Source organism: Phoca vitulina, unplaced genomic scaffold (genome assembly GCF_004348235.1).
Source record: "Phoca vitulina isolate PV1807 unplaced genomic scaffold, GSC_HSeal_1.0 scaffold10, whole genome shotgun sequence".
NCBI lineage: Eukaryota > Metazoa > Chordata > Mammalia > Carnivora > Phocidae > Phoca > Phoca vitulina.
Window position 1 is genome coordinate 14,850,163 of NW_022589713.1, and position 22,784 is coordinate 14,872,946.

The window sequence follows — 22,784 nt, forward strand, 5'->3', positions numbered from 1 at the left end:
AGTGTCTGGCTTTTGATTTCAGCTCAGATCATGATCTCAGGGTCTAGAGATCAGCCCCACGTGGGGCTCCAGAGTCTGCTTGTCCCTCTCCCTCCCCCTCTTTCCCTCCCCCTGCTTGTGTGCATGCGCACGCAAGTGCTCTTCCTCTCAAGATCTCTCTCAAATAAATAAATAAATAAAATCTTAAAAAAAGAAAATTCGAGGATCTATTCAGGAAGCCCCGATCTGACTAATGAGAGTTCTAGGAAAAGAGAACAGAGAATATGAAGGGGAGGGAATAATCACAGAGATAATACTCAGCACAGTGAATGGAAAAAGATAAACACCAAGGCACATTTTTGTTCAACTTAGATGAGAAAGTCCTACAAGCTTCTAGAGGAGGAGAAAATCACAAAGAAAGGGGAAAGAACAACATCACCTTGTTGGAAGCTAGAAGGCAGTGGAATGATGCCCTAAAAATTCTGATGAAAATTACTTTAAAGCTACAATTCTATACCCGACCAAACTGGTGGACAAATGTGAGTACAGACTAAAGGTGTTTTTAGAAATACAAGATCTTGAACTTTTTCTCCCTAGTCACCCTTTGTACAAAAACTATAAGAGGATGAGCTCCAGCAAAATGAGAGAATATGGAACTGATAAGATACTAATCCCTGGCCATTATTTAGAGGGGTTTTTGTAATAGGTACATAGAAAACTAAGGAAACATAAAGAACAAGGCAACTATTAGCCTTAGGAAAAACAAAAAATTGTAGGAATAGTAAAGGAAATCCTGACTATTGATTTAACCAGAATTTTGATGGAGGAATTGGGTAATAAGGGGAAGCAAAGAGATAATGTTTAAAAAGGATAAATCAAGAAATAACAGCACAAGCATGTTATTAAGCAAGGAGGTGGATGCCAGACAAAATAATTGAAAGAGTTAAAATTGGTTGCCTCTGAGGAGGGGGAATCAGGGATGGGAAGAGGGGTGAGGATTCATTTTTCATTAAAATCTTGTAGTGCTATTTTAGATTATAGACATTGGGTTTAAAAACAATTTTAGTTCTAGCTTGTAGCAGCCTAATGCTACTGTGTAAACCCTTGTCTCTTACTCATTCAGGAGAACATTGGCTGCTTGCATTTGCATCTATTTTGTTTTAAATGTGTTGATTACTTTACTGTGATTCTTCTCATCCCAGAAGGAAAGAGCTTTCTGTTTCATTCCTAACAAAACAGTATAATTTTGTGTTCCTGATCCATTACAGATTTCTCAGATGAAATTACAGATTACAAAAGTATTTTCTTGAAAATGTCATTTCAGAGTTTTCCTTTGGGCATTGCATAGAAATCAGTTCCAGCCTATAAAAGCTTTTCAAAAAAAAATAACACTCCTATGTCATTAAGAAGAAAACATGGGTGCTATATGACAAAAAGGCCCCTAGCTAGCAAAGGGCTCCCCTGGGTTTTATGTCTGTTATCCTTAAGCCTAGCTGTCAGACAACACATACCAGTGGCTTGGGGTAAGGATGCTTTTTCTTCAAGAATCTCCACCAATCATGTTTATCTTGTTCTGGATCAACTCATGTTCACATCTTCTGGAAAGTTGAAAGAACGTTCTAAAATGACGTAAGTCCTTTGTTCCATTTTTTGAAAGTGTGAAGAAATAGGCTAGATTTAATTTCTGTGACCTATCTGCAGTCTTCTATCATGAAACACAGCTAAGAAAAAAAGAAATGGATATCCTTACTTTTAAGAAATTATAAGCCTATATGCACCGATTGAGAGAGAACAAAGCTGACTGCTTGGGATAGGTGTTTTTACAGACTTCTGGTGCAGTGTCTCACATGTCCTTGTGGAGCTCCAGCTTGCCCCAGAGAGACACTCACTGCCATGTTTTGGGTCACATGGACTTTTGGAATTTATGTTTTGTCCTAGCTGGATGTATGTTGCCGTGCCAGCAACTGGTATTTAATGAATACTTGATGATTTGTAGAAGAAATAAATGGCCTAGAAAATCCTCAAACTATTCACAGATCTGAGACTAAAATATATGAAATTAAGATAGAAAACTTTTCCCCATCTCCATCCTGTCCCCCGGCTGCGTGTGGATTCAGTTACTCAGACACAGATAAATCACAACAGAACAGTCCTACCTCTTCTCGGGCAAGAGGTCTGTAACCTACAAGGGTAGAAACATTAGATTGGCAGAAGACCTAGCCACAGACCTACCCGCTGCAAGGCATGGAATACGCCACAGACCCTGGGAGACCCTCTGGGCCCTGTAGATGCTGAGGAGTCCACCAAAAGCAAGGGGAGAACAGTAGAACAGTGGGCTATGGGAGAGGAAAGGTAACGTCCCCCTGAGTCTGGACACTGGTTGAGGAGCGGGATGGTGGTGGGCTCCTAGAGAAGGTGAGTTTGCCCAAGACTTTGAATTTGGGGTGGCAGTCGATAGATGGGGAGAAAGGATTCCAGGCGGGAAATGTACATGTGATCTTGTAGAAGTGGGAAAGGAAAAGGGCTGGGTGTGTGTGAGGATGGGTAGGTTCACATCCAACATATGAAGGGCTGAGAGAGAAGAGGAGACCAGCATGCCAGATTCAGGTGGGCCTTGCACACCATTATTCTAAGGAGTTTGGACTTTATTCTGCAGGAAACAGGAAGCCATTCTGTTCTTCTTTCATCCTTTTTTTCATTCAGCAGCTATTCAGTTAATCTATCATTTTAGAGACACAGTGGGACAGCTCCAAACTTTAGAGGACAAGCCTAGATGCCTTAAGGCCAGAGTGACCTTATGTCCTCATTTATCCTGGACTGTTCCCATATGTACCTGTCATTCAGGGCATCTCATATGATTTACCATTTGTCCTGGATTTTTCATGGCTTTAAAAGAAATATTACTACTAATAGTTGCTTTAAAATAATTGATAGTACAGGATGGCAGAGGAGTAGGAGACCGTGGTATTGTCTGATCCCAGGAATTCAGGTAGATAACTATCAGATCATTTTGAACACCTGTGAACTCAACCAGAGATCTAAGAAAATAGCTGCAACTCCATGAATAGAAAAGCGACCACTTTCTGCAAGGTAGGAGGTGCAGAGAAGTGAATCTGAGGCGATATATGGGAAGATGGGGTGGGGGGAGCCTCCGTCAGCTGGCTACCAGCAAGTGATAGAGCAGCGGAGCACAAAATTGGAACTTTAGAAGTTTGCTCTGCTGAGGGACGTTGCTCCAGTGGCAAGCAGGGGGTGGAACCCTCGCTGGGACAATGTGGTCTCAGGACCCTCGGGGTCACAGGAAGACTGGGGGTGCCTGAGTGTGGCAGAGCTCTCAGGTATCAGAGTGGGGAAGCCAGCTGCAAACAGCGAGCCCAGGAATGGGCTCTCAGCTCAGGGTTGCCATAAACCACAAATCGCGGCACAGTTGGGCAACTGCTCTCTGAACAGGGGCCCAACAATGGCAGAACCATGGTGAGACCCCCCCCCCCCCATTCCCTTCCAGGGGAGGAGCATTGCAGGTGCATGCTGCAAGAGTCTGCAAAGTTTGGAGACTCAAAGCAGGGTCATGTGCCTGAGATAGAAACGCTTGGTCACAGGCTGGGGGAGCACAGAGTGTGGATGGAGACCAGGGAGACAGGAGTGATTGACTGCTTTTCCCTAGGGCACACTGAGGAGTGGGGCCCTGAGTGTTCAGGTCTGGGGCTGGAGATTGGGAGGCCGCCATTTTCATTCTCATCCTTTAAAGCTGCTCGGAAAGCCTTCAGGGAACATAAGCCACATAGAGCAATCCCAAGCAGATTACTTAGCCTGGCCCCTGGCAAGGGCGGTGCAATTCCTCCTCGGGCAAAGACACCTCAGAATCAATGCAACAGGCCCCTACCCCAGAAGGTCAACAAGAACATCCACCAAGACCAAGTTTACCAATCACACAGAACTGTGCAACTCCAGTGCTAGGGGAAAAGAGTATGTGGAATTCATGTCTCCCCCCCCCCCCCCAATTCTTTAGTTTTTCAATTTTAATTTTTTTCTCTTTCCTTTTTCAACCAATTTCTTACTTTATCAACTCCTTTTTTAAAAATATTTTTTAAATTTAATTTTTACATTTACCTTCTAGCCTTTCTTTGTATTTAATTTTACTTTTGTATATATATGTTTTTCTGTCTTTACAATTTGGGGATGCAATTTCTTCTAACAAACAGACCAAAATACACCCAGAATTTAGTGTATTGCTCTGTTCTCTTCACCTGTCTGATCATATTCTTTTTTTCCTTCATCTTCTTTTTTTTTTTTTTGTTAAAGTCTTTTTTTTCATCTTCACAGTTACATTCTATCCTTTCCATGTATTTAAGTTTATTTTTGTATCTATATAAATTTTTCTTTCTTTACAATTTTGGGATGTAATTTCTTCTAACAGACCAAAATACACTCAGGATATAGTGTATTGCTCTGTTCTGTTCACCTGCCTGTTTATATTCCTTCCTTTTTTTTTTTTTTGTCTTTTAGTTTTTATTTTTACAGTTACATTCTATCCTTTCAATGTATTTAATTTTGTTTTTGTGCGTATATAAGTTTTTCTTTCTTTACGATTTTGGGATCTAGTTTTCTAACAAACAGACCAAAATACACACAGGATCCAGTGTATTGCTCTGTTCTGTTCACCTGTCTGATTATATTCTCTCTCTCTCTTTTTTTAAAAATTTTTTTCCAGTTTGGGGTCTCTTCTGATTTGTTTAGTGTATATTTCTCTGGGGTCGTTGTTGCCATTTTAGTATTTTGTTCTCTTACTCATCTATTCTTCCCTGGACAGAATGACAAGACAGAAAACTCCCCTCAAGAAAGAGAACAAGAGGCAGTACTGACTGCCAGGGACCTAATCAGTATGGATATAAGTAAGATGTCAGAACTAGAGTTCAGAATAACGATTATAAAGATACTAGCTGGGCTTCAAAAAAGCATAGAAGACACTAGAGAATCCCTTTCTGGAGAAATAAAAAACCTAAAATCTAATCAAGTCGAAATAAAAAAGGCTATTAATGAGATGCAATAAAAAATGGAGGCTCTAACTGCTACGATAAATGAGGCAGAAGAGAGAATCAGTGATATAGAAGACCAAATGATGGAGAATAAAGAAGCTGAGAAAAAGAGAGATAACTACTGGATCGCGAGGGGAGAATTCGAGAGATAAGTGATGCCATAAAGCAAAACAATGTTAGAATAACTGGGATCTGAGAAGAAGAGGAAAGAGGGTGAGAGAGAGAGAGAGAGAGGCAGAAGGTATATTGGAGCAAATTATAGCGGAGAACTTCCCTAATCTGGGGAAGGAAACAGGCATTCAAGTCCAGGAGGCACAGAGAACTTCCCTCAAAATCAATAAAAAATAGGTCCACATCTCGACATATAATAGTGAAACTTGCAAATCTCAGAGACGAAGAAAAATCCTGAAAGCAGCTCAGGCAAGAGGTCTGTAACCTACAAGGGTAGAAACATTAGATTGGCAGCAGACCTATCCACAGAGACCTGGCAGGCCAGAAAGGACTGGCATGATATATTCAGGGTGTTAAATGAGAACAATATGCAGCCAAGAATACTTTATCCAGCAAGGATGCCATTCAAAATAGGAGGAGAGATAAAAAGCTTCCAGGATAAACAGAAACTAAAAGAATTTGTGATCACTAAACCAGCCCTGCATGAAATATTAAAGGGGATCCTTTAAGCAAAGAGAGAGCCTAAAAGTAACATAGACCAGAAGGGAACAGAGACAATATACAGAAACAGTGATTTTACAGGTAATACAGTGGCACAATTTAAATTCATATTTTTCTTTTTTCTTTTTTTTTTTTAACATATATATAAATACATATGAAAAGCAATGCAAACAATTATTGAGCTTCATCTTTTGGACAAAAATGCCAAGCTAGTCTCTCTTCATAAAAGGCAATTACAGTTGTGGACACTTCATATTTCCTCTTCTGCCAGCACAAAGTCTGCCTCATCTGTAAATTCATATCTTTCAATAGTTACCCTGAATGTAAATGTGCTAAGTGCACCAATCAAAAGACACAGGATATCAGATTGGATAAAAAAGCAAGATCCATCAATATGCTGTCTGCAAGAGACTCATTTTAGACCCAAAGACACCTCCAGATTGAAAGTGAGGGGGTGGAAAACCATTTACCATGCTAATGGCCATCAAAAGAAAGGTAGAGTAGCAATCCTTATATCAGATGAATTAGATTTTACTTTTTATCTTTTTTTTTTTAAGATTTATTTATTTATTTATCTGACAGAGAAAGAGACAGTGAGAGAGGGAACACAAGCAGGGGGAGTGGGAGAGGGAGAAGCAGGCCTCCCGCTGAACAGGGAGCCTGAGGCGGGACTCGATCCCAGGACCCTGGGATCATGGCCCGAGCTGAAGGCAGACACTTAACAACTGAGCCACCCAGGCACCCCTCAGATGAATTAGATTTTAAACCAAAGACTGTAATAAGAGATGAGGAAGGACACTATATCTTAATTAAAGGTTCTATCCAACAAGAAGATCTAACGATTGTAAATATTTATGCCCCCAACATGAGAGCAGACAATTATATAAACCGATTAATAACAAAATTAAAGAAACACATTGATAATAATATAATAATAGTAGAGGACTTTAACACCCCACTCACTGCAATGGACAGATCATCTAAGCAGAAGATCAACAAGGAAGCAAGGGCTTTGAATGACACACTGGACCAGATGGACTTCACGGATATATACAGAGCATTCCATCCTAAAGCAACAGAATCCACATTCTTCTCTAGTGCACATGGAATATTCTCCAGAATAGATCAAAAATCCTGGGTCACAAATCAGGTCTCAACCAGTACCAGAAGATTGGGATCATTCCCTGCATATTTTCAGACCACATTGCTTTGAAACTTGAGCTCAGTCACAAGAGGAAATCTGGAAAGAACTCAAATACATGGAGGTTAAAGAGCATCCTACTAAAGAATGAATGGGTCAACCAGGAAATTAAAGAAGAATTTAAAAAATTCATGGAAACAAATGAAAATGAAAACACAACTGTTCAAAACCTTTGAGATGCAGCAAAGGCAGTCCTAAGAGGGAAGTATATAGCAATACAAGCCTTTCTCAAGAAACAGGAAAGATCTCAAATACACAACCTAACCTTATACATCTAAAGGAGCTGGAGAAAGAACAGCAAATAAAGCCTAAACCCAGCGGGAGAAGAGAAATAGTAAAGATTAGAGCAGAAATCAATGAAACAGAAACCAAAAGAACAGTAGAACAGATCAATGAAACTAGAAGCTGGTTCTTTGAAAGAATTAATAGGATTGATAAACCCCTGGCCAGACTTATCAAAAAAAAAAAGAGAAAGGACCCAAATAAAACCATGAATGAAAGAGATCACAACCAACACCAAAGAAATACAAAGAATTATAAGAACATATTATGAGCAACTATGTACCAACAAATTAGGCAATCTGGAAGAAATGGATGCATTCCTAGAGACATATAAACTACCAAAACTGAGACAGGAAGATATAGAAAACCTGAACAGACACATAGCCAGCAAGTAAATTGAAGCAGTAATAAAAAATTTCCCAACAAACAAGAGTCCAAGGCTGGATGGCTTCCCAGGGGAATTCTACCAAACATTTAAAGAAGAATTAATGCCAGGGCACCTGGGTGGCTCAGTCGGTTAAGTGTCTGCCTTCAGCTCAGGTCAGGATCTCGGGGTCCTGGGATCGAGCCCCGCATTGGGCTCCCTGCTCAGTGGAGAGTCTGCTTGTCCCTCTGCCCCTTTCCCCACTCGTGCACACATTCTCTCTCTCTTTCTCTCAAATACAATCATAAAAAAAAAAAAGAATTAATACCTAGTCTTCTGAAGCTGTTTCAAAAAATTGAGATGGAAGGAAAACTTCCAAACTCATTTTATGAGGCCAGCATTACCTTGATCCCAAAACCAGACAAAGATCCTACCAAAAAGGAGAGTTACAGACCAATATCCCTGATGAACATGGATGCAAAAATTCTCACCAAGGTACTAGCCAATAGGATCCAACGGTACATTAAATGGATTATTCACCACAACCAAATGGGATTTTTTTCCTGGGCTGCAAGGTGGTTCAACATCTGCAAATCAATCAACGTGATACACTACATTAAAAGAAAGGACAAGAACCGTACGATCCTCTCAATAGATGCAGAAAAAGCATTTGACAAAGTACAGCATCTGTTCTTGATTAAAACTCTTCACAATGTAGGGATAGAGGGTACATACCTCAATAACATAAAAGCCATATACAAAAAGCCCACAGCCAATATCATTCTTAATGAGGAAAAACTGAGAGCTTTTCCCCTAAGGTCAAGAACATGACAGGGATGTCTACTATCACTACTGTTGTTCAACATAGTACTAGAAGTCCTAGCCTCAGCAACCAGACAACAAAAAGAAATAAAAGGCATCTGAATTGGCAAAGAAGTCAATCTTTCACTCTTTGTAGATGACCTGATCCTCTGTGTGGAAAACCCAGTAGACCACCCCAAAATTGCTAGAACTCATACAGGAATTCAGCAACATGGTAAGATAGAACATCAATGCACAAAAATCACTTGCATTTCTATACACTAACAATGAGACAGAAGGAAATTGAGGCGTTGATCCCATATCCAACTGCACCCAAAACCATAAGATCTCTAGGAATAGACCTAACCAAAGAGGCAAAGGATCTGTACTCAGAAAACTAAAGAACACTCATGAAAGAAATTGAGGAAGACACACAAAAAAATGGAAAAACGTTCCATGCTCATGGATTGGAAGAACAAATATTGTTAAAATGTCAATGCTACCTAGAGCAATCTGTACATTCAGTGCAATCCCCATCAAAATACCATCAACTTTTTTCACAGAACTGGAACAAATAATCCTAAAATTTGTATGGAACCAGAAAAGACCCCGAATAGCCAGAGGAATGTTGAAAACGAAAACCAAAGCTGGTGACATCACAATCCCAGACTTCAAGCTCTATTACAAAGCTGTAGTCATCAAGACAGTATGGTACTGGCACAAAAACAGACACATAGATCAATGGAACAGAATAGAGAGCCCAGAAATGGACCCTCAACTCTATGGTCAACTAATCTTCAACAAAGCAGGAAAGAATGTCCAATGGAAAAAAGACAGTCTCTTCAACAAATGGTGTTGGGAAAATTGGACAGCCACATGCAGAAGAATGAAACTGGACCATTTCCTTACACCATACACAAAAATAGACTCAAAATGGATGAAAGACCTAAATGTGAGATATAAATCCATCAAAATCCTAGAGAGATCACAGGCAGCAACTTCTTGCTAGATATGTCTCCAAAGGCAAGGGAAGCAAGGGCAAAAATGAACTCTTGGGACTTCATCAAGATAAAAAGCTTTTCGCACAGCAGAGGAAACCATTGACAAAACCAAAAGACAACTGACAGAATGGGAGAAGATATTTGCAAATGACATATCAAATAAAGGGCTAGTATCCAAAATCTATAAAGAACTTATCAAACTCAACACCCAAAGAACAAATAATCCAATCAAGAAATGGGCACTGCAACTTGATACTTTAAAAAATATATGTCTGTGATGTGATCTTCAATACTTGCCTTACACCATTTTATTTTTTGACACTAAAAAGTTAGTTTGTAACAGGCCTTGAGCTGAACAAAATATATGCTCATACGTGTTGCCACACTTTGAGAGGTTGTCCTTTCTTTGGAGGGCATTTCTATTTGTGGATGAATGTACCCAGAGTTACATAAATGAGATACTAGATAAAGAAGAAGAGTTGTGGCCACTGGAACTTATCCTTCATCTATTCACCTCCTGTCTCCAACAAGACCAAGAAGAAATTCTCTTAACAGTTTTTAAACTGTTTCCAAATAAGAGACTATTGAAAAATCATTCTTAAAGGAGGGAAAAGCCAAATCTGCAAATGACATATCATATAAAGGGCTAGTATCCAAAATCTGTAAAGAACTTATCAAACTCACCACCCAAAGAACAAATAATCCAATCAAGAAATGGGCAGAAGACATGAACAGATATTTCTCCAAAGAAGACATCCAAATGGCCAACAGATACATGAAAAAATGTTCATCACTCGGCATCAGGGAAATACAAATCAAAACCACAATGAGATACCACCTCACACCAGTCAGAATGGCTAAAATTAACAAGTCAGGAAATGACAGATGTTGGCAAGGATGCGGAGAAAGGGGAACCCTCTTACATTGTTGGTGGGAATGCAAGCTGGTGCAACCACTCTGGAAAACAGTATGGAGATTCCTCAAGAAGTTGAAAATAGAGCTACCGTACAACCCAGCAATTGCAGTACTGGGTATTTACCCCAAAGATACAAATGTAGTGATCCGAAGGGGTACGTGTGCCCCGATGTTTATAGTAGCAATGTGCACAGCAGCCAAACTGTGGAAAGAGCCAAGATGTCCATCAACAGATGAATGGATAAAGAAGATGTGGTATATATATATACAATGGAATACTATTCAGCCATCGAAAAAATGAAATCTTGCCATTTGCAATGACGTGGATGGAACTAGAGGGTATTATGCTAAGCAAAATAAGTCAATCAGAGAAAGACAATTATATGATCTCATTGATATGTGAAATTTAAGAAACAAAATAGAGGACCATAGGGGAAGGGGGGAAAAGATAAAACAGGATGAAATCAGAGAGGGAGACAAACCATAAGAGACTCTTAATCATAGGAATCAAACTGATGGTTGCTGGAGTGGAGAGGAGCGGGCGGATGGGGTAATTGGTGATGGACATTAAGGAGGGCACTGGATATTATGTAAGACTGATGAATCACTTACTTCTACCTCTGAAACTAATAATACATTATATGTTAATTAATTGAATTTAAAATTTTAAAAAAGTAAAAATAAAAATACTCTAGGATGGGCTTGGTAGAGCTCACTTTGAACTCACATCTTCTGCTCTGGTCTTGTCTAGAAGTGTATCATGCACATATGCGGTTCCCACAGTTCTCTCTTCAACACATGGTTAAGTGTGAAAGACAACTGTGAGAACTCACATCTTTGCCTGATACAATTAACACCTTTCAGGGACAGCATTTAAGACACACACAAATCACATGAAACAGCTTGGGCGTCGGCCACTAGGTTCCTGTCTTGGGGGGAGGGGCGACAAGTGTTTGGTGCTGCTGTGGTTTGCACGCTGGTTGGGGAGACGCCGCGCGCCGCCAGGCTACCCGTTGGCTGATTCAGTGGACAACATGGGAAGTATAGGTTTGTTATACAAGAAGTAGATGCTGGGCCATGGAAGCTGAGCTGCCCTGCTGTGGAATAGTCTGACTGCTCTTGCTACCATGGTTTTGTTACTTACTGCTTGGTATAAATTTACAGCTCTTTGTTTTATAAATATTTATTGTGTGGCAGTGCTTTTAAAAATTTTATTGTTTGGTAATGCTTTTTTTATTTTGCAGTAAACCCTTTGGGGAACAAATAGCTAGAGAGCTGATGTTTAATGAAAATCAAGTAGTGAATGTCCAGAGTTCAAGGAAGTTGACAATGAATGCATACCTTGCTCAGATTTGTCATCGCTTACATCCGGAGTAGGGTCCTAGTGATACCAGCCACAGGAAAACCGGAAGATGCGCCTCTGTGAAAAGAACACAGTAGTGCCCCCTTATCTGCAGCCTTGCTTCGCGCAGTTACCCACAGTCAGCCATGGCCCAGCAGCAGCCGACAGTAGCTCACGCCCCCGGCGTCGTCCCCCACCCTTCCTCTCCTCATGCAGCCATTTTCTCATCTCACATCATGGTCAGAAGGGAAAGGATGTATACAATACAATGAGATATTTTGTGAAAGACCACGTTCACCTAACTTTTACTGCAGTTCATTACTATGATTGTCCTATTTTATTATGAGTTTTTGTTGTTAATGCCTTATCGTGCCTACTTTATAAATTCAACTTTATCATAGGTATGTATGTATAGAAAAAAACAGTGTAGAAAAGGTTCTGTACTATCCAAGGTTTCAGGCATCCAGTGGGGCTCTTGGAACGTATGCCCCATGGACAAGGCGGGGACGGGACTATGGGACTCTACATTTAAACTTTATCTCCTCCCCCAAGCAAGACCTAAACCGCAGCTCTTTGCCCAATCGCTTGTCCCCCCATCCTGGCTGTAACTATCTCAGGGGTCCCGTTGCTCTGGGTTCTGCTTTGGTGTTAGTGTTTCCCACTTGTTTTCTCTTGGCAGACTTGAGTTCAGTAACCCTCAACGGTGCTGGGTGGCGCCACCACAGCCTCGATTTCCCCTCTGACATTTTCGTCTTCACCCTTAGGGAGCATTTGCAAAAGAGGCATAATCTGAAGCCCAGCTTCTTGTTCATTTCACAGCCAAGCCTTTGGCTAACAGGTCCACGTCTTTCCTCAGCTCAAGAAGCACTCACAGCTGCTGATCGCCGTGTCACCCCAGCTGACCGGCTACACATAAGGGACTCAGAGGGTCATGATAGTGGTGCCAGAGGTACGAGTTACACTTTTGCAGGGGCCACTGAAATTACAGATGTACCTCAGTGAAACTGATTTTACTCACTTTTGCGATTGCTCCAAATTGCCTGTTGCCTCCCCTGCTGTTCAAACAGCCCGGGACTATCTGCTCTTTGGATGGCTATATTACAGCGTTGATTCATATAGAATTTATATGCGGCAAAAAGAACAAAGATGTCTCCACAGTTGCCTGTCAGGGCGCTGCTGGGTAAGGATAGCAGGTGAACGTCACTATCCATTTGTTAATCGGGGTTATTAACACAAAGTGCAGAGCTGTAACAAACGACTCCCCAGGTTTCAGTGGCCTCACCCAACAAATGGCTATTTCTTGCTCCCTTCACCGTCCATTGCAGGTGGATGGCTGTCCAGGGCAGCCGTCCTTTGAGCATTAGCTCCTCTGTGGCTCTGCCATCTCCTAGAACGTTCCATTTTCTTCCGTTGAATTCCCTCCTTAGAGCGAAAAGAGAACTGCAGAAGGATTGCACCAGACGTTCTGTGGCCAGGCCTGGAGGTGTGTGCATCACTTGTACCTATGGGCCGTTGACTAAGGGCCAGTCAATGGCCCCAGCCGAATTGCAGTGGAGGCTGGGAACTGTTGACTTCCTGTGTGCCCAGGCAGAGAAAACAAGATTGCTGAGCATCTCCTCAGTCTCTGCCACAGTCAGGCCGTGGAAAACACAGTTGGGTAGAAGTCAGAGCTGGGCTTTGCCACTGATGTGCTGGGTGGCTTTAGGTAAGTCACCGTAACCACTCTGAGCTGTTTCTAACTTCCTGTAAGGGCTCTAACACTGCCTGCCTTGTATCTGTAAGTGAGTTTACATTGTTGTATAAATACATGTGCTAGTAATAGGGGTTGTGGCCTGCACTCATTTTTTTAAATTAAGATTATAAGGATCCCAGTTACTGATTCAATAACTACTTTTTGAACTCCTGTAATAGCCAGGCATTGAACTAGCTGTCGACAAGCTCTGATCCCTGGGTCTTACATTCTGGTGGAGAGACAGATGACAAATAATCTATAAAGAAATAACATGGTTATGTGATCTACATGATCTAAAGCAACTGAAGGGCTCAGGATAGGCCTCTCTGGAAAGGCAGCACTTGAGCTGAGACCTAAATGATGACGTAGAGGCAGACACATGATTATTCAGGAGGAGATTGTGCCAAGCAGAGGGACCAAACTATGCAAAGACCCTGAGGTGGGTCTTTGAACAGGAGGGATCCTTGAACAGCCAAATTGTTGCACGAGAGGGAAAGATTAGGTCAGAGATAGGGGCCATATCATGCAGGGCTTTAACCTCTCTGTGCCTCAGTTTTCTCACCTGTAAAATGGGGTAATAATATCAAGTTCATAGGGTGGCTGTAAAGGATTAAAAGAAATCATGTGTAAAGTGCTTCGAAAAATATCTGGCACATGATATACGCTAAGTGTGTACAGTGAGTGAGGATTTTATTCCAAGCACAGTGGGCAAGTTTTGGACAGTTCACAGCAAGAGGAGTGTGACCTAATGTCCACCGGTGCCACCAGGCTGGGCTTGAGGTGGGGGTTTCCTCCTTTCTTCCGGACAGGAGAGTGTAAAGGGGTTTTTTGGTGAAATTACCAATCCCCACCCCCCAAAATGTTCAAAACATCACATGTTATTTCCATTAATCAAAATGTGTATTTTCCAAACATTTATAAAATTCCCTCTTCAAATATTTAAGTATACAAAGTATTTAAATATACACAGAATATACGTGAATAAGATTTTGTAAGCTTCTGATTTATCCCCCTCTTGAAATAGAGCCAAATATTTGTGCATAGTTTGCACATAAATTTCTCTGCATTACATTTGGAGGGATATGTGAGATGACACCAAGTTGCTGTGCCTCTTGAACTTTATGTGAACAACATGCGGCCTTGTATTTTAGAGCATGCCATCCCAAAGGTCTGTTTGTGGAGGAGGGCAATCTTAGAAAATTAAAACGATGGCTTTAAAAAAAAATCAGACATGCTGCAGAAACAGATCTTTTCGCTCAAATTAGTAAATGGTGTGTTAGGGGGAAGAAAAGCTACAGACACAAAGGAGAGTTACCATTTCTACAGAAATCGATTCCATACAAAAGAGGCTGCCCTCCTATTTGCATTGTGCTCATAGGATCCTGAAAATGCAAACCATCAGCTTAAAACGCACCTGCCCTGGTGGTTCTCTGGCAGCAGCTTGGGAACGGGCATCAAGAGACTTGGCTGTGACAGTAAGGACATGTCAGGGGCTGTGGGGTGAGCTGAGGTCATTGTGGCAGCATGAGGCTTTGGCCCACACAGGACTCAGCTGTTGACAGGAAAAAACATGAATATAGAATTGTTTTTCTACAGGCAGATAATGAATCCCCTGGTCAATATAATCTCACAAAACAGCAGCTTTTTCTCCATTGCCACCAAAAACATCTTAATGGAGTTTCTGCATTAAGTATTAGCATTACAGGAGATTTGAAATATAAGGTTTCCCAAAAGATATGCATCTTCTTTTGTTTGTAAACAATGACCCAAGAAGGAGAGCAGCCTTCCGGAACTCTGCTGCCGATGGGGGTAGGAGATATTAGGACACAAGAGGTGGAGGGCCCAGTAGGTGCCTTGTCCAGGGTTTGTGCAAAAGAAGCTGGTGTTCCATTTAGCACCTGGCAGATTCATTTCACTTAACACATATTCATGATGCCCCTCTGCCTGGGGCCACGCACTGTCCAGAGGCTGGGATGCAGCAGTGACCAAGGCAGGAGGGAGCCTTGCCTCCTTGAGCTCCATCTTTCAGGGAAAATAGACAGTGAGGGAGTAAGTGGATTGAGCCATCTCATGCTCAGGGACCTGAGGGGCAGGATGCTCACTGGGCAGAGCCCATCTTGGGAGGAGGAGCTGGGGTCTGGGAGTGCCTCCAAGAAGAGGTGACCTTGAAACTGAGACCCTCAATGTGAGCCACCGAGGGGCAGAAGTGGGAAAGTATTCTAGGCAGAAGGAATAGCTTGTGAAGGGCCTATGAGTTTTTGTTTTTTAAGATTGATTGATTGATTGATTTTAGAGAGCATGAGCAAGGGGAGGGGCAGAGGGAGAGGGAGAGAATCCTTAAGCAGACTCCGCACTGAGCGTGGAGCCTGATGCAGGGCTCGATCCCAGGACCCCGAGATCATGACCTGAGCCAAAATCAAGAGTTGGCCGCTTAACCAAATGAGCCATCCAGGTGCCCCCTGTGTGTTTTTGTTTTTATTTTTATTTCTCCCCCTTCTTTTCTTCCTCACCCAGAAAACTCAAGGATGCCCAGGCTGGAGAATATGTACAGCATTATGCCATTTTCATTAATTTTTAAAACAGGCACAAAAACCCGACTGTGTATTTTGCGTGAATACATACACATTTATATAAAAGTATTTTGAATGGCACAGAAGGAAACCCACTAAAATTATGACAATGGTTGCTTCTGAGAAAGGGGAAAACGGGGCCTGGGATGGGGATGATAAACCTCATTTTATTTGAAAATTTGTATTTATTTTAGTAAAGGAGACATTAAAAATGTGTTGACAAAATGTTAACAATAATTAATTCTGGATGGCTGGTACTTAGGTGTTTGTTATATTACTGTATCTTTATATATATATATATTTTTTTTTCTTTTAATATCCTTAACAAAGAAAAATTGAGAGTAAAGACTGTAGATTCTTCAAGTGGAGGGGTCACCTTTGGAGAATATGCTTTACAAAGTCCTTGGGAGTGACTGTCTAGGAACTCTAAGCAAAGTTCACATCCCAGGGCACCAGATAATCTTGATTACTCACATTAAAATGAAGAACAACTGTTGTGTTGTCTTGAAAGGGTTCCCCGCAGTATGCATCTCCCCTGCAAAAGATTGCTCTTGGCCTTCAGTGCAAGATAGTATTTGTTTCTGGTTACGGTAGACCCACAACTGGTATAGATCTCTGCATCCTTCCTTCCAAAGAGTTTTTGCCTGGGGATGTTGTTGGGATCAACAGGTGTTCAAAATTTCAATGATGGAACCTCGTTCCTAGTGCTGAACATATGCCGATTTATCCCATTGGAAATGAGTATCCAGCTTGACCACAGAAAGGAATCAACAGAACTTTCTTAGTGCCAAAGAACTGAGAACTTACCAGTGAAACAAGACTGCCCTCCTTGCCCCTCTTTGCTTATCTTGTTGCAGAAAGACCCCAGGGCAGTTTTTCTCAGTTCTTATAAATTTTAGCCCCTGGCTTGCTGTCACTGTCTTCAACACTCATCCTTGTCATAATTCATAGTAATTTCAGTATCTACATAGAGGATCCTGTTGGGTCTTGCAGCTCCCCCCGACTCCATTATTCCTCTGCCACCCACTTCCACTGCATTATCCTGTCTCCCCCACAGTCTAGGTTACTGTCCTCACCCCACTGATTTGAGATTTCTGTCCTTACCCAGCTTAGAGTCCATGGTCCATCATTATAGTCACTCCTCTGCCTACGTCCTCAACTCTCTTGGCTCTCTCTTCATAGTCCTTGCCTGGCAAACTTAGCCCACTCCCTCCATGCAGAGCGGTCCCACTTTTAGTTTATGTACCTCAAGTGGGCCCTCAGCACTCCTGACACTCCTGCTATACTTCCTTAATCCGTTTACACACTTCTCCTCTGTTCTCAGACTCCTGATAGCTCCTCTCACATCCATGTTTGCTGCGGATGACCTTGTTTTCTCTTTCACAAAAGAAAAATGTCATCTGCTCTCACAGCCTCACTATAACCCCACCTGCCCCTGCCTTCCCTCCTCTCAGTAGGCACAGTGGTCCATACTCCTTTCTAAGGCTGGACACCCCCCCCCCATCTGTGCCTTAGAGCAAATCTTCCCTTGCCTACCCAATGACATTCTCCAGCAGCTCTCCCTCTCTCCTACTTTATCAGTTTTGCCCTCCCTGTGGGATTATTCCCATTGGCATGCAAACGAACCTTAATAGAGCCCATTTTAATTATCCTGCCTTGACCCCCACCCCCTCTTCCAGCTACCCACATATTACCCTGTTCGTCTTTCCAGCAAAGCTCCTTGAAAAACTTGTCCCTATTCCTCTCACCCATTTTCTCTTGATCCTTCTCTTGCCGGGCTTTACCCCTGCTGCCTCACCAAAACAGCTTTGTCAGAGTCACCAGTGACCTCTGGTTGATAAACCCAGTGGCCCGTTCTCAGTGACTTCCTTTGCTCAGCAGCCACACCTGACTCGGCTGACTAGTTCTTCCTCCTTGAACACACTCTTTTCACTTGGCTTCTGGGTACCACACCCTTCTGACTGCGTCCTACTTCCTGACTCAGTCCCTAGCTTGGTTTGACCGTATCTGGAAGACCTGATGACATCAGAGTGCCCCAGGGGTGAATCCTTCTACCTCTTCCCTTTTTTACTCTGTGGGTAGAAGAGCCTCAGAGCTTTGAACTACCCTCCACACAGTTTATCTACACATTTACACAGTCACTCTTCTTGCAAGGACAATCAACATTAAATTAATATAGCTCAGAATGGTGTTTTGTTTTGGCTGGAAAATTTTCAGTGACTGATAGATTGCTTATATTTAAGATTACAGATGTGGCATCACATTTTTGTCATTTTCTGATCACAGGCTAACTAGAGATTGCATGCAAAAAAAGAAATACAACAAAAAAACCCAGAGGAGTTCTCCAAAAGCTATCTCAGTGAGAATGTTTAAAAATTAAATTGCATTTTCTGCTATCAGCTTCACAGACTATGGCTTTGGAACTTCTAATACTCACGCTATTTAAGCTCCTAGCAATTAGAATATAGCCATGACAAAGCCAAAATATCCTTTTGAGACTCTTGCTCTACAGTTTTTGTCATGGGGTGTGTATGTCTTTGACAAAAAAGGCAAATAGCACTGGAAACACTGCTTCTTATCACAGAAAAAAAAATTTATGGCCCTGAACTCACCAACATGGAAAGCCATGTTTATGTTAAAGCATCTATTGACCCTTGAGTATGAAATAATTACTTAAGATGACTATAAACCAACCACTGTTGGTGGTTGTGGGTTTGTTTTGTCTTTTAAATCACTGACTTTTTGTCATCTGTAAAATGAAATTCTTAAGCCATTCAGTGGAGATCTCATCTAGTTGAAAAGGTAAAATGAATCTGATTGCGAGACTTTATGACCAAATACTTGAATGAATAAATTAAAAGAAGGTGTGAACTGGAAATGAAATGGGGCTTTTGTTAGAATCCTGCTGAATGCTTTTGTAGCCATTTTTTCTACCTGTTCAGGGAACAAGGAAGGAAACATTAAGAATTATATGGAGGAAATTATGGTGAAGAAAGTTGTATGAGAAAGTGAAAACTCATTTTCTTCATCAGTGCCTTGTGTTTCAAGGTTGCCTTGAAGTATATAAGTATATAAAGTTTTCATGTGGGGAACAAAAACTCAGTGACTCTGAGAAGAGATGATTCAGTAATTACTCAGCCTAATCAGTATAAATAGTTGATCTGGATTTTTCAGGACCCAAACTGAATTATCTATAAATTAACTGCACAGTTGCCAAACAATCCCTTCAGCTGAAACTTCATAGAACATTCTACATACTGAGATTATCCTGTTGTATTATTTGTGAAGAATGATATTTCAGATGTTTCTTTGTCAAGCAGTATCTCTGGGTGCCGTGGTGTTTTACAGTTTGCAAATGTGTGCTAAGGTCCAGTCAGGACTGGTATTCTTTATAAGCAATGATTTACCAATTAATAAGACTGACTCAACATTTTGCAACTTTGTTGAGATAAACTCCCTAGGGATAAGATTGTGTACCCTCGTGAATTGTGGGACAATAAATACTTACATTTTATTAGGAATTCATTATGGTAGAAAACCTTTCCTGAGTTCAGATTTGAGGGAAGAAAAGCATCATCTTGGGTATTACACTTTTTATCTGCTCACTTCAGTAATTGGCTCGATGGGAAGACTTCAGATACTGTTTTCATGACATTGTTTTCCAATTGGTGCTTTTCTCTCCAGGTTCCCGAGGGCAAAGTGGTAGTTCTGAATTTCCGATTCATAGACCTCGAGAGTGACAACCTGTGCCGTTACGACTTTGTGGACGTGTACAGTGGTCACACCAATGGCCAGCGTATCGGGCGCTTCTGTGGCACGTTCCGGCCTGGAGCCCTTGTGTCCAGTGGTAACAAGATGATGGTGCAGATGATTTCCGATGCCAACACAGCTGGGAATGGCTTCATGGCCATGTTCTCTGCTGCTGAACCAAATGAAAGAGGTACCGTTTCCACATAATGGCAGTCACAGCAGTAATCAGGGCTCACGGTTATTGGATGCTTCCTGTGTGTTCGCCTCTGTCCCAGGCACTTTATATGTGTTTACTCCTTTAACCTAAAGTTGAAGAGCAGTTCTCCTCAAACGGAGCTAATAAATGCCACCTAACTACCAAGAGACCATTCCAAAAAGTCTCTTTTTTCTTAAAGCCATGTGATTCCTACCAAAATTCAAATATAGAAATTCCTGGAGTAAAAATGCGAAGCTTACATACACATATACACATACCCCTTCACTCCATATTAGTCCCGTCTTAGAAAGAGCCATGGCTGGTGGTTCCCATACCTTTCTATCTACACTCGTATGTATATACTTCTGCAGTAGCTTTTTAAAAATCTAAGTGGGACCATACACTCACATTGTTTCACAACTTTTTTTTTTTTTTCACTTAAAACTATGTGTTGGAGTGTTTTCATGTTGGTACATATGAGTACCCATGGGTAGAAACCTCTCCCCTGAAGAGATAACTGCAGTGGGCCAGATCTGTTAAATTTGGAGACTTTTGCTTGAGGGCATTTCCTAATCTGCTCTTGCTTCGAGCTGTTGTGTAGCATTTTGGTTTGAGATGTCAGAGGACAGGATCTGGGGCTGACAGAGCAGCCAGACATTTGGGAGGAAATGCTGGCTGGGAGCTACAGAGGAATTGAGGCACAAAAAATACAGATAAAAGCCACCTAGATCTTTGGTTGACAGCCAAACTCTACGTATGCAGAGGGGAGTCTAGTTGGCCTGGCACAAAAGCAGCAGCTGAAAAGATGAAAGTGAACAGAGATTACAGCTGCTGCCCACGGCCAGGGAGATGACTGTGAGCTTGAATCTAGGCAAGTGAAATGCCTGCTAGAACACAAATCCTTTTTCTGTGGAACACAACAGAATCTAGAGTCTCTGTAATGTGTCATTCATAATATCCAGTATCGTCATGTGATAAAGCCAGAAAAGTGTATCTGTATTCAAGAAAAAAAGTCAATAAAAACTGATCCCAAGATAACTCAGATGTGGCAGTTAGCAGACAAGCACTTAAAGCAACTATTGTAACTGTCTAAGGACTTCAAGAGAAATAGATGTACAGTAAGTAAACAGGTTGAGAATTTCAGAAGAGAAACAGAACTATAAAACTATAAACTATAAAAAAAGAATAAAAGAGTAATTCTAGAACTGAAAGATACAGAATCTGAAATTTAATAATATACCTGGTGGGCTTACAAGCAGATTGGAGATGGCAGAAGAGTCAGTGGATCCGAATAGAAATGAGCCAATCTGAAGAACCAGGAGGAAAAAGATGAAAGGAAAAGAGCCCGAGAGACCAGTGAGGCAATATCAAGTAGTCTAACGAGTGTAATTTGTATCCCAGAAGAGAGGGAGGGTAGTGCAGGAAAAATGTCTGAAGAAATAATGGCTTGAAGCTACCCAGATTCAGTGAAGAACATTAATTTATAGAGCCAAGAAGATGAACAAACCCCAACCAGGATAAATAAAAATAAAGCCACACTGAGGAACATCAAAATTACAGAAATCTAAATATAAAGAGAAAATCTTAAAATCAATGAGATGAAAATCAAGTCACATACAAGGGAACAATGGTGTGAAGGATGGCTTTCTTTTAATTAGAAACAGTGGAGGCCAGAAGGCAGTAGAACAGCATTCTTAAAGTGCTGGAGTAAAACTATCAACCCAGAATTCTATAGCCAGTCTTCAGAAATGAAAGTGAATGAAAGACATTTCTTGCATCACGAGAAATATTAAAGGAAGTTCCTCAAGTTGAAGGGAAATGGCCCCACAGGGTAACACGAATGTAATGGAAGGATTGGAGGCCACTGGAAATGGTAAATATAAAAGACTATATATTATTTTATGTTCTTAATTTCTTTACATGTATCTGTTCAAAACAGGACAAAAAAAAACCCCTTTAACACTGTATTGTGGAATATGGAATGTATGATAGAACATATATGACAATAATAGAACAAAGGTAGAGGTTAAGGAGAGGTAAATGGAACTTTACTGTTGCATACACACACATACACACACACACACACACACAATACGTGAAGAAATACAATATTAACTCTAAGCAGATTGTGATAAATTAAAGATGCACATTGTAATCCCTAGAGTACCCATTAAAAATGCAAGAGTTATAGCTAAAAGCCAAAAGGTTAAAACAGAATACTAAAATTTTTCAACTAACCCAAAGAAGGCAGGAAAGGAAGAATAGATGAAACAAGAGAAGGGTGAGACAAATAGAGCAAAGTAGCTAATGGCGCACCAAACCCAAGCATATCAATAAATACATTGATTGCCGAGGATTAAATACTCCAGTTAGAAAACAGAGATTATTAGAACAGTTTACAAAGCAAGGCCTAACTATACATTGTCCACAAGAAAGCACTTGAAATACAAACTAGGTTGAATGTAAAAAGATGGAAAAATATGTACCATGCACACATTATTAAAGTTAATAAAGATCCCAATAAATATGAACATGGGCAAATGCTTCAACAGACACTTCACAAAGGAAGATACATGAATGATTAATAAGTACGTGAAAAACTGCTCAGTATCCTTTGTTAACAAGGTAATGCAAACTAAAACCACACTGGGATACCGTTACAAACCCACCAGATTGGCTAAACCAACTGACATCATCAAATGGTGGCAAGGATGTGCTATGACCAAAGTGCTTGTACCTGGAGAGGTATAAAATTCTACAGCCTCGAGAGGAAAATCTTTCGTAGTTTTCTTCTGAAGTTAAACATCTACATCCATTCTCGGCCCAGGAATTGCTTTTCTGGGTATTTGTGCAAGAAAAATGAAAATGCTTGTCCACAAAGAGATTTGTACAAAACAGTTCACGGCAGCTTCATTTACAATAGCCCAAACCAGAAACATCCAA

The 22,784-nt window shown here is 41.1% G+C and overlaps 1 protein-coding gene across 1 annotated transcript in view; it reads left to right on the forward strand.

Annotated features, from left to right (window-relative positions):
- The window catches only part of PCOLCE2 (procollagen C-endopeptidase enhancer 2), a 71,476-nt gene that overhangs the window by 24,100 nt on the left and 24,592 nt on the right, over positions 1–22,784 (forward strand). The window contains exon 3 of the mRNA XM_032408532.1: positions 19,580–19,835. Within this exon, the coding sequence (XP_032264423.1) occupies positions 19,580–19,835 (256 nt within the window). The remainder of the gene's footprint in view (positions 1–19,579; positions 19,836–22,784) is intronic.